Source organism: Morus notabilis, unplaced genomic scaffold (genome assembly GCF_000414095.1).
Source record: "Morus notabilis unplaced genomic scaffold, ASM41409v2 Scaffold161, whole genome shotgun sequence".
Lineage (NCBI taxonomy): Eukaryota > Viridiplantae > Streptophyta > Magnoliopsida > Rosales > Moraceae > Morus > Morus notabilis.
In genome coordinates this window covers 337,769-352,729 of record NW_010357095.1, presented here as the reverse complement: position 1 = coordinate 352,729, position 14,961 = coordinate 337,769, and the positions used below count along the sequence as shown (strand labels likewise).

The 14,961-nt window shown below is 30.8% G+C and overlaps 1 protein-coding gene across 1 annotated transcript; it reads left to right on the top strand.

Moving 5' to 3' along the window:
* Positions 1 to 6,596: 6,596 nt before the first annotated feature.
* On the top strand, positions 6,597 to 9,181 carry LOC21395885 (cytochrome P450 78A5). The gene is made up of 2 exons (XM_010089049.2): positions 6,597 to 7,601; positions 8,300 to 9,181. Exons 1-2 carry the CDS (start codon positions 6,597 to 6,599, stop codon positions 8,909 to 8,911), a joined length of 1,617 nt encoding a protein of 538 aa, XP_010087351.1. The 3' UTR covers positions 8,912 to 9,181.
* Positions 9,182 to 14,961: the final 5,780 nt, after the last annotated feature.

The following is a 14,961-nucleotide window of genomic DNA, read 5'->3' as shown; positions in this document are numbered from 1 at the left end:
ATATATATATATATATATATATCTGTGTGTGTCTAATTGTGTAAAGTTGAGTTTAATCTATTTGACTTAAAGAGAGAGTTTGGTATCCATGCAACAACTAAAGATATGAGTTTTTTAAATATTATATATTATGTATGTATATATATAGTACGTATGTATGTATAAATAAAGATATATGCGTTTTGTACTAATATTTTATTTTTGTAAGATCTTCAGTTGAACACCTCGCAATTCCTTAATTAATATTTAAAAATTACGCATTATGAGTGATATTAATTTGTTTATGGCATGCCGAAACTAAAGCATACGTCCACATGGTTAAGAAAATCAAAAGCTAATAATTAGTTCAGATTAATTAATTATATAGTCTTAGCGTTTCAAGGAAATGAACCGACATCGAGTGTTATAATGATTATTTTCCCTAAGAAAATATTATATGATTCATATGAAACAGATAATTGTAGGTTGATATTAATTTAATTAACTAGTTAGATACTTCTTTATTCTAAAAAATCACCTATCACTTCTTATGTGCGTGCAAACTTTTGCTTCATTGGATCAGAAATTTGGAAGACGTGCACCATTGAAGAGCCTTGCATAGTATATTTTTCTATTAGAGATATATAGTAACTATATTATATTTTATAAATATTTACAACCAAACAAGTAAAAATTATTGTTGAAGAGTAGTTAATTTGAAGTTTTATTGCTTGTTACTCTATCTATCCGGGAAGAGAATATGTACTCAAGGTAGGAGTGGAAAGACACAGCTTTTCTCTCATTCGACTGTCTCTTTCAAAAACAAAGGGCATAATACAGCTTTTCAATATAATAATCAAAGAAGAATCTTTTTTTTTTTAGCTTATATGTTTTTATTTTTTGGTAGTAACACGCTATTTATATTTATTTATTTACAATTACCTTCTTTCTAGGTTGTTTTTTTTAATATTGTATTTTCTTTTTGTCCCGTTTGTTCTTGTGATTGGATTCTGAACTTTTTTATTTTTATTTATGTTGTTTTTAAATTTTGTAATAAACCAGAGTAATATCTTGATTCAGTTGTTTAATGGATGCCAATCTAATTAATTAAGATGTGCTAAGTTTCCTTAATCATATAGTACAAATATATCTTTTTTCTTTTTCTTTTCTTTATAAATTTGGGTAATCTTAACAAATACTTCTTGAAAGTGCTTGGGTCAGGAATTTTACCATTTACTCTTAATTTATAATATTTTTAGTCAAATAATTACAATAACAAAAAAATATCAAGAGTAAAAGATAAATATCTAAACTCATGTATTCTCAAGGATAAATTCTCTATTTTTTCTATAAATTTCTTTTCTCCATCCGCTCAATCCACGCACCATACTAAGTTATCATTATATATTTCTTTTTCCGTCGAAAATAAGCAAAAATATTATTTTCAAAAAGAATTACAATTTTCCTTACCTCGCATGGCATGAAACTATTGGCCCATGTTTATATTTTTATTATTATTAGAAGATTTCCCTCATTTTAGTATTTCTATATTTTTTAAGGGAAAATTACATTCTAAAATTAACAAATTACATACTTAATAATAGTCACAAATAACCACCAACTAGTAAAACATTTGATCTTGAACATTGACTGGATCCACCAGTGAAGACGGATAAAGCACATGGACAAACATAAGTGTCGAGACCCAATAAGAAAAGACCGCTTGGTACAAATAAAATCGAGTGCAACCAAAACTCGTTACAAAAAACAACTACAGTCAATGAATAAAACCAATCGATCAAGACTAAACCCCAAATATTGGAGACACAAGAGACGCGCAGTAATTGTATATTTTTAATTTCTTAAATTCAGCAATAACTCATGCATGCATATGTATAATCTTATGGCATGTTTACTTACGCTTAATCGGAATGAGCATGAATCAGAGTGTGCAGGATTCGGAGTGGGTAGGATTCGGAGTGAGGAATCGGAGTCAGAATAAGTTGTTTACTTAGTGATAAGATTCGGAATCGGAGTCATTCCAAATCTCATTCATACATTTACTTACACCCAGAATAAGAATAAAAAAGTGTAAAAGTACTAATATACCCTTTAAATCAATTTGATATTTTCAATTTAAACAATATATTGTGTACTTATTATATTAAAATTAATCATAATTAAAATATTTAGTGTAATAATGGGGTACTAAAATAATAAATATAAATTGTACAACTATTTAAAATATAAAAATAAATTTTAAAAAAAATTAAATAAAATAAATAAAAATAAAAAATAGTGTTAAAAAAATAAAATATATTATTAATTTATTAAAAAATAAAATATATATTTATTATATTAAAGTTAACAATAATTATGCTAATATTATAATATTAGGCAAATAAAATAATAAATATATGTTGCATTTATTATTTTTTGAATTTTATTTTGAATTGTGTATTTATAAGTAAAATAAGGCTATGATAGTAAATTAATATTAATATTAGGAATGAGAGTCTCAATTCTAAGAGGAGCATGGGAGGGCCAATCTCATTCCTCAATCCTAAATAAACATAAAATTAAGTCACATTTTCCACTCTCATTCTTCAATCTTGGTAAGTAAACATGCCATTATTGTTTTATTTCCTTTAACTAGATATATATATATATATATATTTTGTAAATATATTTATTTCTCTCTTTATAACAGCTTTAAAAGCAACGTATAAGCTGTTTGTCACACTGCCATGATTTGGACTCTTAACAGTACTACAAGAAGCTGTGCTCCAAGTGATAATAATATAAAAATTAACCAAAATAAACAAATGCGTTTGTCCTCACTATTAATTAATTAATTAAAGAAAAAAAGGAATATAATATTAACTTTTGTCTAATAGCTAGTGGATCAGGGTCAAATTCATAATCTTTATTCTTAGTCACCCATTACATAAGTTTAATTTCCCCATATATTATAAACTTTGTCTACTTCAAAAAATAATATTGTCACATTCAGTGTAATATAATTAATGTTGAACGCGTTTTACTACTTACTACATACTTTCCTAGGAAAGTGCTCTATTTTGAGGAATAAACGAGAGACTTTACGTTTCAACAAGGTTTGACTGACCTTGGAATGACTTTTTAATATTTCTTTTTTTTTTTTTATAAAAGTAAATTTCATTATCAAAAGAAACGAAATTTCCGAGAGAGGGGGAAGTTAATATTTCTGAGAGAGGGCAAAATTAAGCAAAAATCCCATTACTTTTTGTTGTTCAGCACCCACGTAGAAGCACACCTGACGGGGACGCTGATTAGGACTATTAATATATAATTTTCTTACATTATTTAATTCCCTTATTAAAAAAAAGGTTTGTAATATTAGTTGAAATTTTACCTTCAATTATAAGTTATTGTCAGATGAGCTTTATATATGTATCGAGAAAAAAAATACAACTTTCTATAATAGGTCTCTTTTAATTCTGAATGTATTTAAACGTTGTATCTGATTAAAATCTCATAAAACTGAAAAAAAAAAAAAACATGCAGAAATGGTAATACAGATAGAAATCAGATGGTTCCAGCAAGAAAAATTGTAGTATTCTCAATACATTATCATTATGTATATTTTTATATGGCATGGACATATATATGTTTTTTGTATGTGAAGGATTAACAAGTGTGTTTAAGAAAGAACAGGCATACTTTTATTCAGCAAAAAAAAAAAAAAAGAACAGGCATTATATATTTATTCTACAGCTGGCCGTAAAAAAATTAGAAGAAAATTCCCTAAAGAAGAAGGAAAAAAAAAAAAAGAAATGTAAATGTATTCTTTTGGTTTCAGAAAAATAAAAGAGAAAAAACCATATATTCCAAAACATAAAAAGGTATTACAAATACTAATCCACACAAAACTTTTAATAATAGGAAACATGACATCGATAGACAACTATTTCTCGTAGCGAATTCGAATTAAACGCTTATGAAGATATATTGTACATCCAGTTCTACAAACAGAAGAGACTCAAAAAGACAAGCTAAAAATTATTTACACACATGACTCTTCAACAAAACCTCTACAGTTAAGGGAGACAAGCTTGATATTAAAACCACAAAAAAAAAAAAAACAAATCTAATAGATGAAAAGGCGAACTAAACACTAGTCAAACTAAAAAAAAAAAGACCAAATTAATCTAGGTAAAACCATTGTTATTGCAAACGGAAAATAAGAAAATCCACAAATAAGAACTTCAAAACAAGAAGAAGTTTGAGCCCTTCAACACGGGTGGAAGAAAACAAAAGAAAATACGATCACTTGGCATGCACACACCGCGTCCATCACTAGCTTGATATTGATTCCAATAATTAGAATAAATACAATTTTAATTGTATGCTTTTATCAGGGTAAGATTTTAGTAACTATATTGATAAAATTTTCTTCTTTAGTAAACACTAAAAAACTTGAAAGATCTATATTCTCATATTTTAGTACATTAAATGCTAAATAGACTAATGAAATTTCTTTATTATCATTTTTATTTCCATGTTTAGATTTTTTTTTTCATTACTATTTGATAAACACACCCAAAAACGTAATGATCGTTGGATATGATAAATGTCATCATCTTTCTTTACAATGGCACTCCAAAAGTAAAATAAGAAAACATTTAGGGGTTGTTCTTTGGCAACAAAACTCAGAAAAATTTTGAACTCGAGTTATAATTTTATTCAAGTTCATGTTTTTTTTGTAAAATTTGAGTTTGAACTCGAGTTTAAACTCGAGTTTGGGGCTAAACTCGAGTTCAAGTTTTTCCTTCAACTCGAGTTCATAAACTCGAACTCAAGTTAATGAACAGTATTTTTTCTATTCTTAAAAATGTCATAACTTTTTCGTTTTAATTCTGATTGAGATGATTTTTTTTCTATGCATTCACAATGAAAAGATGAATAAAATTCCACCCATATACCATATTTCATTACCATTGAGTTTTTATTAAAATACTATCTAAATACAAATTTAAGTTTTAACCTACCCAAACACAAACTGAAAAAGATTCTCAATTCAAATCATAACTCAAATGTATACATCCAAACACAAACTCAAGTTACAACTTCAACTCAAGTTATAACTCAAACTCAACTCAAGATCATCACTCAAGTCACCCTAACTCAAAAATGTAAAAGAACAACCCCTTAGTTGTTAATATCACACAATAATAAAATGCCAATCTCATGGTATAAAACTCACCAATACCTAAATTGATACAATAATTGAGATTAGAGTCAAGTGTCAGCCCATATTTTCTTTTACTAATAAAATGAAAATGTAGATCTCCAATCTAATTCTCATGGTGCGTTTGATAGATGGACCAAGAATTATGATTCTTGATTTTAGTTTAGAATCAGTGATTATTTACAGTAATTTTAAATCATGATTATGAATTAGTGTTTAATTTGGATAATTCTGAATCATGATTTAAAATCTGATGTAATGTTTTAAATTTGCTCAAATCATCTCTTGATTCAAGGTAATTCAAATCCCTGATTTTGAATCATAATTTTAGAATCATAATTTAAACTCAAAATCATAAATTTTAATTTTAATTTTAAAATTATGATTAAAATTTTTTTAATTTAAATTCTCGTACCAAACAAACTCTTAGTTCTTAGCTAGTTTCCATCCCTCAGTGTGTGGAAGGTTGGCGGCGTTAACGGTCCCACTCACCACAGGCCTAAGCTAGCCTAGCTAATTGATCGTCAAATCCAAAACTCATTTCAAAATCATTACCATTGGCTAAAATCTAACCATAGTAAATCATAATTTAACCACGGTTAAATATTTTCTCTCTTATATACCCTATTTTAATTAGGGGTGGTAATTCGTGTCACGTATTATGTTCGTGTCGTATTTTGATCTTTTTTTTTTAAATTTACAGTCAACCCGAACACGACCCGTTACACGAAATTTTTTAAAAACCGTAACACGAACACGACACGACCACTTTACGAGTTGACACGACACAACCTGAAAATAGCCCGTGACACAAAATTGACTCATGAATCTGAAATTGACACGTAAATTGTATACTTTTATTTACTTTTTTACATATTAAAAATAACTTAAAATTCATAACCCACTAAATTACAATAACATCCATTGAAATTAAGCAAATAATAGTATAAGATTTTGAGTATAACTATCATGATATCACAAGTTCATAATAAAATTTAAAATATAAAATGAAAAATATATGTATTTTTTAGTTTTTTACGAGTTTCGTGTCGTGTTCGGATTAGGCGGGTCTACTCCGAAATTTACCCGTATTTTTCGTGTTAATTTCAGGTCGACCTAATTCTGACCCGAACCTCTTTTTTCTCAATCCTAACTCACAAAATTCGTGTCGTTTTTTAATCGTATCGTCATATCATGACCCATATTACCGGCTCTAATTTTAACCAAACCCACCACCACATTCGTCTATATAATCACTCCATACTCTCCACAACTTCTCCCCCAAACCTTTTCCAATTCTCTCAGCCCCAAAAAAATTTCCTGAGAAAGTTACAACCTTTCTTTCTTTCTCTTTCTCTCTCTCTCTTCAAAAAGTAAAAAAAAAAAAATGTCGTGGGAATCTTGTTTCCTGTTCATTCCTCAAACTGGGTTCTCATCATCACTCATCATGAACTCCAAAACTTTCATCCTTTTTCTCATCTTGGTCTCTGTGATCTCTTTCTTTCTCTCTCCGGGTGGACTCGCCTGGGCTCTCTCCATATCCCGAGTAGCTCATCACAAAGCCGCCATTCCCGGACCTTCCGGTCTTCCTTTCCTCGGCTTACTCTTCACCTTCACCGGCTCCAGTTTACCACACAGACTTCTCTCTCACTACTCCAAAACCTTCGGAGCAAAGCCTTTAATGGCATTCTCCGTCGGGCTCACCCGTTTCGTCGTCTCGAGCCAACCCGAGACGGCGAAAGAGCTTCTGAACAGCTCGGACTTCGCCGATCGGCCGGTGAAGGAATCGGCCTACGAGCTTCTCTTCCACCGAGCCATGGGGTTCGCTCCGTACGGAGACTACTGGAGGAGCCTGCGGAGAATCTCGGCGACTCACCTGTTCAGCCCGCGGCGCCTCGCCGGCTTTGGGGTTTTTCGGCGGGAAATAGGCCTGAAAATGGTTGAGGAAATTAGGGTTTTGATGGGGAGATCAGGTGAAGGGGTTGAGGTTAGGAAAGTGTTGCATTTTGGGTCGCTAAACAATGTGATGATGAGTGTGTTTGGGAAGAGTTATGAGTTTGGGAGTGAGGGCTTTTGTGAGCTTGACAAGTTGGTGAGAGAAGGGTATGATTTGCTTGGGGTTTTCAATTGGAGTGACCATTTTCCTTTTTTGGGTTTGTTGGATTTGCAAGGTGTGAGAAAAAGGTGTAAGAAACTGGTGTTGAGAGTTAATGATTTTGTTGGGAAAATCATTGAAGAGCATAGGATTAAAAGGGACGTTGATGAGAATATTATTAGTGGAAAAGAAAAGGGCAATAATAATATTTGTGAGAGTGGAGATTTTGTTGACGTGTTGCTTGATTTGGAGAAGGAAAACAAGCTCAGTAACTCTGATATGATTGCTGTTTTATGGGTAATAATTTGCCCTCTTCTTATCTTCCTAAATATTATAAAATCATGTGATTCTTATAATAAGTAGAAAATTTTTTCTTTATTTTTTTATTTTCATTTTTTGCTTGGTTTTGATCTTAAGTTTTCATTTTCATTGCATTTATGTGTTCTCCACCTTAGACCTTGTATAAATTTTTAATTTATCTAGTACATACAGATGTATTTGTATTGATATATGTGTGTATCAAGTATTTTGATCTTTTTTTATTATTATTATTTATACAGATGTCTAACTATTCTGTTTGTGGTATTTTTTTACCTTGGTGACCAGGGAATATTTTGTGTAAGCCTGTTTATTTCACCATCGAGTATTTTTCTTTTTTTACTTGGAGACTAAGGAATAATCACATATACATACGTATATAGTACAACACATATGCTACGTCCATTTTCTTCTAATACTCACTTCTCTTATTCCCCATGCAATCTTCCTTTATACCTTTTTTTTTCTTTTTTAAGATGAATTATCCTTCATACTTCTTTCACTCCTCTTTCTTCCCTAAATTTGAAAAAACCAAAAAAAAGAAAAAAACATTTTTCCCTTTCTTTACGTTTACACTAATTAATGAGAATTTCTATTCGCTTTTTTTGTTTTGTTTTGTTTTGTTTTGTTTTTTTGTTTTTTTTGCGCTACTAACAACTAAAATTGTTGATGATCAGGAGATGATATTCAGAGGGACAGACACAGTGGCAATCCTCCTAGAGTGGATCCTGGCAAGAATGATCCTCCATCCAGATATCCAATCCAAGGTCCAATCTGAAATCGATGCCGTCGTCGGAACCCACCGATCCGTCTCCAATTCCGACCTCCCAAACCTCCCTTACCTCCAAGCCGTAGTCAAGGAAACCCTAAGGCTCCACCCGCCGGGTCCACTCCTCTCCTGGGCCCGGCTCGCCATCCACGACACCCGAATGGGCGAACACTTCATCCCCGCCGGCACGACGGCGATCGTGAACATGTGGTCGATAACCCACGACGACCGGGTCTGGCCCGAACCGGATAAATTCAACCCTGAACGGTTCATGGAAGAAGATGTCGTCATTATGGGGTGTGATCTTAGGTTGGCTCCTTTTGGGTCAGGAAGAAGGGTTTGTCCAGGCAAGGCCATGGGCGTAGCCACGGTTGAACTGTGGCTCGCTCAGCTACTCCAAACCTTCAAGTGGGTCCCTCTTGATGATCATAATCATGGTGTGGACTTGTCTGAGACATTGAAACTTTCCTTGGAAATGAAGCAATCTTTGGTCTGCAAGGCTCTTCCTAGGGTTTCCTGATCATGAATATTAAATCTCTGTTTCCTGGTTTTTTTGTTTTTTTGTTTTTTGTTTTTTTTCTGTTTTTTCCTTTTGGGGTTTGTTATAGCAGTTTATTAAGTGTTAACTTGGATATAATCAGGAGATATGTTTGGGATTTCAAATCCTACATAGAAAAGGGTTTTATGGGTGTTATTTATAACTAGGAAAATTACTTTTGGGTCTTCTGGGTGCTACTTTGCAGCATATTAAGCAATATATTTTGTTTGTTCTTGTGGAAATTATGTAATATCACCATCTTTGTCGTTCAATTATAGACTATGTATGCTATAGGTTTTTATCTTAATATTGTATTTTCCCCTTTATAATTTGGCATTTAATTTCTTTTGTGAGTAGTATTACATTGGAGAAAACAATGGAATCTTTTCAAACACTGAAAAAATTAAATATTTCTTCTTTCGGTTCTAATTATGTACAGCATCTTAGTCAAAGTCACGCTTATGTCGGCAGGAAAAAGAAGGAAATTAAAAAGAAAAAGAAACGACATTTGACAAGATTAGATATTAGAAAAAGAAATTAAAATGTGTGCTGTACCATTGCTTTTGGGAAATATGCTGTATCCAAATTAATAAAAAGGATACTTGATATGGATCAAACCATGAAAAAAATTATATTTAAATCCTCAATGTTGAATAAGTAAGAAAACGACTAAATATCGCTTAATTGTAGTGATTAATTGATAAAAATCACTATGAACTCGTTCATTTCACTCGAACATCGTTCGAGTTAAGAATTTGTATTAAAAAATGAATTCATGTGAGATAAAACACTATAAAAGAAAAAGTTGAATTTGAATAAAAACTTGAGTAATGATTCAAACTAACAAAACGACCGAGGCCTATAAATATAAATTTAAGTTGATGGTGCATAGTACACTAATTGAGTCTTGGAATTAATAAGCTGAAAATTTTATTAGACTATCTAAGCGCCTATCTAGTGATAATTATATTTAGATTAAGGCTCACTGAGAACTAACTAATGTTGATTAATGCCTGATCGTTATAAATCATTAGACAGGGGATCTGATTCCTTAAAAAATGATTGATCATATCAATTCACTAGAATTGCATCTTGCGTAAGATCTGTTAGGTGAATTGATGTGAACAAAATTGTGGTCCAAAAAAAAATGTTCTAGAATCATAATGTACTATTAATCCCTATATATATGGTGCAGGCATATGTCCTATGCACATATCACAATTCTGCCATCCTAAATGTTACTTTATGAAAAGAGGTCACACGCGAGTCTTTTTTAAAACCACAATTATTTTCTATGATCACTCAGTCTAATTAACGAAATTATCAACATCATGTGGTAATATTTGGATTGAGATTAATTGTTTAATTTTAAACATCTCAATTAATGTCTAATCAATTATAGTATGACATGTTTAAAAAACTGAAACATTAAAGCATAGAAAAGTTAGTTAAAAAAGCATTTTAAATATTATAGTATTACACGTCATTTAATATGATTGGTTAGATATTAAAATTAAACAGATAATATGAACCCTGAATATAATATATATATATATATATCAAGCATATATTTTCATAAAGTTTTATATATATATCAAGCAGATATTTTCATCAAGTTTTTATTTTCAAATTCTCTTATTGATCACATTTTTTCCATTTTAATTACTCAAATGAAATATACTAGACAATTATATTTTGTATATTACATGCTTTTGTTTTTTTTTTTTTGGTTATTTAGAATCCCAAGACCCTTAACTATAAGCAATTTGTCATTTCAGTCTCAGAACTTTTTCTCTTAACAAATTACTTCCTAAACTTTAGTTTTTTTTTTTTTTTTTTCTTGACACTAAACTTGATAAAAGATTTCTAAAATTTGATAGCGATAATCATATCCCTATTGTATTGCAACTAAAACTTTTACAGAAGCAGTTATATTAATTAATATAAAATTTTCTATTATTTAAAGGTCTTTAAATGTTCTCTTCTGTAATGGTTTTAAATAAAAGAAAAGAGAATATTTTGTATTTAATATACTTATTTTTGTAAAACTTTCACTTACTATTCGATAGAGAGGTGATAATTAAATCTTTATTAATTATAAACATTCTGTCAATTTTAGTATCAATGACTAAAACTGCCAAAAAATTCAAATTTAAGTAGCAATCTGTCAAAAAAAAATAAAAAAAGGTCATAGTTAATCAGGACTCACAGTGCTAGCTGACACTTCTTTTTTTTTTTCTCTATACCCTCGTGATTCTTTTATACATGTCTTGATCAATATTGTACAAGAAAAGGGAATTGGGAAAGGAAAAGGTTGATTACTTCTGTGACAAGAGATTCTTTATTCACTTAGTTAATTTAATTTCTGATCATTTATGGGGATATTAAAGGAAAGGGGGAAAAACGCTTGCCTTTTGCTTTAATTTGATTTGATCATCATTAGGCCCTTATGCTAAATATTGATTGATCTAGGAATAACAGAATAAAGAACCCTAAGCCAAAGAATGATATGGCTCACCTCTTTTGTGATCAGGATGATCACAATCTTTCACAAAGAATATATGTATGTTGGTGGAGAAGCTGGCTTTGATTTGGTGAAAAAGCTATCCTCCTTTTTCCCTCATATTAATAAAAGAAAAATTCACACATATGAATATCCACTCACAACACAAACAGGCTCACATGTTTACAAGTACTCGTACAATTTTATTTTTTTTTTTGAACCAATTCGATCGTATTCACACATTGCTATCGACAAATGCAAGTTGCATTGGTCTATTTCTTATAAGCAATAAAAAGCGGGGAAAAGGGTTTGGTTTTGATCCTTTTTAACTGATCCTAGCTAACTAATGATACTCAATATCTCTATATATTCCTTTCCTCCACCTAAAGTAGTTTCCAATATCACCTGAAAATACGGAGGAATATATATGTGTAAGTATACATACATACATACGTACACACACACACACACACACATATATATATATAAATATATATATATATATATATACATGCGCTATCTCTGCTCGTATCATATCCCATTTTGTTTAGAAAATATATGATCAAGAGTACTACATTTTTTTTTTGGCTGATCAAATAATTGAATATCCGTACACCGATACGCATATAGTATGTACGGTACATGTTGTATAAAGTGAAGAGGAGACATATCTCTTTCATTCAATATAGATAGTTTTTTCTTTGTGCTTTGGCGACCTTAAGCATAAATGTGATTCACATATATAGTTGATGAACATGTAAGGCAAGAGAAGTTCTATATATAGGTGCTCATTTTTCGTGGCATCTGAATTCATGTAAAACTTTTTGGTTCTTTATATATATTTTTACTTCTTGAGCAAAAATTCTCCACATAATCACTTACGGATATACAATGGAAGGTAATTTGTGTAAAATTAATGTTGTATTAAGAAAATTGTTTTCACAACTTCATTGGCATATTTTATATTTAAGACTGATATATATATATATATATGTGTGTGTGTGTGTGTGTGTGTGGTAGTCATGGGTTTTCATTTTTTTTTTACCATAAATCATATTAAGTGGTCATATCCAACTGTTTATTCCACCTTCTTTCATAAGCTTCTTTATGGAATTTGAATATTAACCATTAACAGACAAGCTTGTCTATCATCACCATTTCATGCTAGCCAATTAAAAGTTCTTTGTGGCATCAGTCATCAAGTGATTCTTCCCTCTTCTACTACTTTTTCAATTTCCCTAAAAGGGCAAATTAATAATTGATTAGCCAAATATTCACCATATTGAGCCTCAAATACTCACTTCTTTTGGAAATCCAATATACGTAATTTGGTTTAGGAATCCTTCATCTTTTTTGAATAAGAATAATATATATAGATATATACTTTCTAGGACTAGTCTAGCTAGCTAGTAGAATTATATTCATATCTTGGAATAAATATTTAAGGATCTAGAAGACATTACTACAGTATTCACTTCGCAACTATCTATTGTAGTAAAAACCAAAAGAAAGAAACACATCATTCTGCTAAGGAGAGAGAGAGAGAGAGAGAGAGAGAGAGAGAGAGAGAGAGAGAGAGAGAGAGAGAGAGAGAGAGAAAGAGAATAAATAAAAAAAAAAAAAAAAAAACATCTACAATAAGTCTGGTACGATCTACAATAAGTCTGGTACGATCTGATATACAGCGTGCAATGGAATAGAGCGTTTTTCTTTATTATATGAGCAAAGGAAAGTATTGATATGAATTGTCTAGGAAGAGATTACAAACAAATATTTAAAGCGTTTTTCTTTATATATGCTTAATGGAATTTATCAGTTTGTGTGCAACCTTTTTTTTTTAGGTCAGGCTTAGAGCGAGCAAACTAATAAGATCTTATATTTATAAATATTAGTCTTTATCGTATGCGATTCATTTGAATCACAAATCAAAAATTGAATCACAAATCAGTTCAAATAATAAATAAATATAATGAAAAAAAAAAAGAGAAATTGATTTTTTTTGGGGCGGTCTCACGTGTAAACAGGAGCGCGCTAAGAAACAGGTGACTCAAACACCTGCATCATGTGGGGCCTGCATTTCTATTTGGTTCGACCCGAAAAAAGCTTGCGGTGTGATATAAGTGATGGGTCGTAGACGTACTGCGTCAGCGGCAATAGGTGGGCCCCCCCTCTTCCCTTATGTGAATTGGGCCTTGGCACGTGGTCACTAATGTTGGCCACTTATGGGGCTACGGGGGATCAGGCGGTCCGTGCTTTCATGAGCTTGTTTTTTGCACCTAGTAGTCTTTTGACACGTGGATCTTTTTGATCCAACGGTTTTCTTTCTAGCCATGGGAGCCCACGATTTTGACCAGCCAATCACCTTTCGACACGCGACGACTTTGCTGAGTACTCCCGCACCTGACTATTTCCTTCTCTCCGGAAAAAAAAAGAGCCAACGTGGCTCATTATGGGGGAGAAACAGACAAAACGTTTCGTTCCTCCCCAAAAACGCCTTCTTCTTTAGTAAATGTAAAAGATTCATGGGGTGGGATTATGTTGTGACCAAAAAACAAAATTAACAAACAACAATTGTGGTGATAAATTTTCCAAAAAAAAAACAAGAAGAAGAAAAAAGGGTTTTGGTGATAATACATATGATAGGTGTATTTATGTTATTTTTCCTCTCCCATTTCAGAAAGGTAGTAAATAGCATATTTTATAAATTAAATTAAGTAAATAATAAATCTTAAAACTATTTGAAATAAATAGTAGTTTATATGGTAAATAAATCATTTACCATATAAATGATTCATTTACTACTGGTAAAAAATCTTAAAAATTTTTTATTTATGTGAAAAAAATATCTTAACCAATCGTAAAAAGAGAATTTATGTAAAAAATGATATTTTACTAGCTATAATTCATTTACCATGTAAACTGCCACTTATTTCTAATAGTTTTAAATTTTACTATTTATTTCATTTAGTTTTATAAATATGTTATTTACTATATTCTCCCTTTTTAGGGGCTAATCATGTATGTACGTAAGTGCGTATGTACACAATGAAATTCTTCATCTATCAAACGGTAAAATTTAACACCTTCTAAATTAATTACTTTCTAAGCTCCTCTTTCCTTCCAATAAAGAAATTAACAAGGAAAATTGTTATTTCAGGTAGTGGATACAAGATAGTAGAGTACCATGACCCCTCATGCTTGCCATGAGGAAGCCATAATATAAAAATTTCATCTCTCAGTCAATAATATATAAAAACCAAGACTTCAAAAGCCCTAAGAATAAGCATATGAGCAAATCATAATCCACCACCCTAATGCATGCACATCATTAAAAATCTTTAAAAAAAAAGTGTGTGTATACATGCATACACACACACACATATATATATATATATATATATGTATATATACATATATCATTGTAATATGTTCAAGATTAAAAAACATTCTTCCACTACAATATTAATCAAGCGCATTATAGTGGCGGTATCTATAATGAATATGTACTACGCCTAATATATATATATAT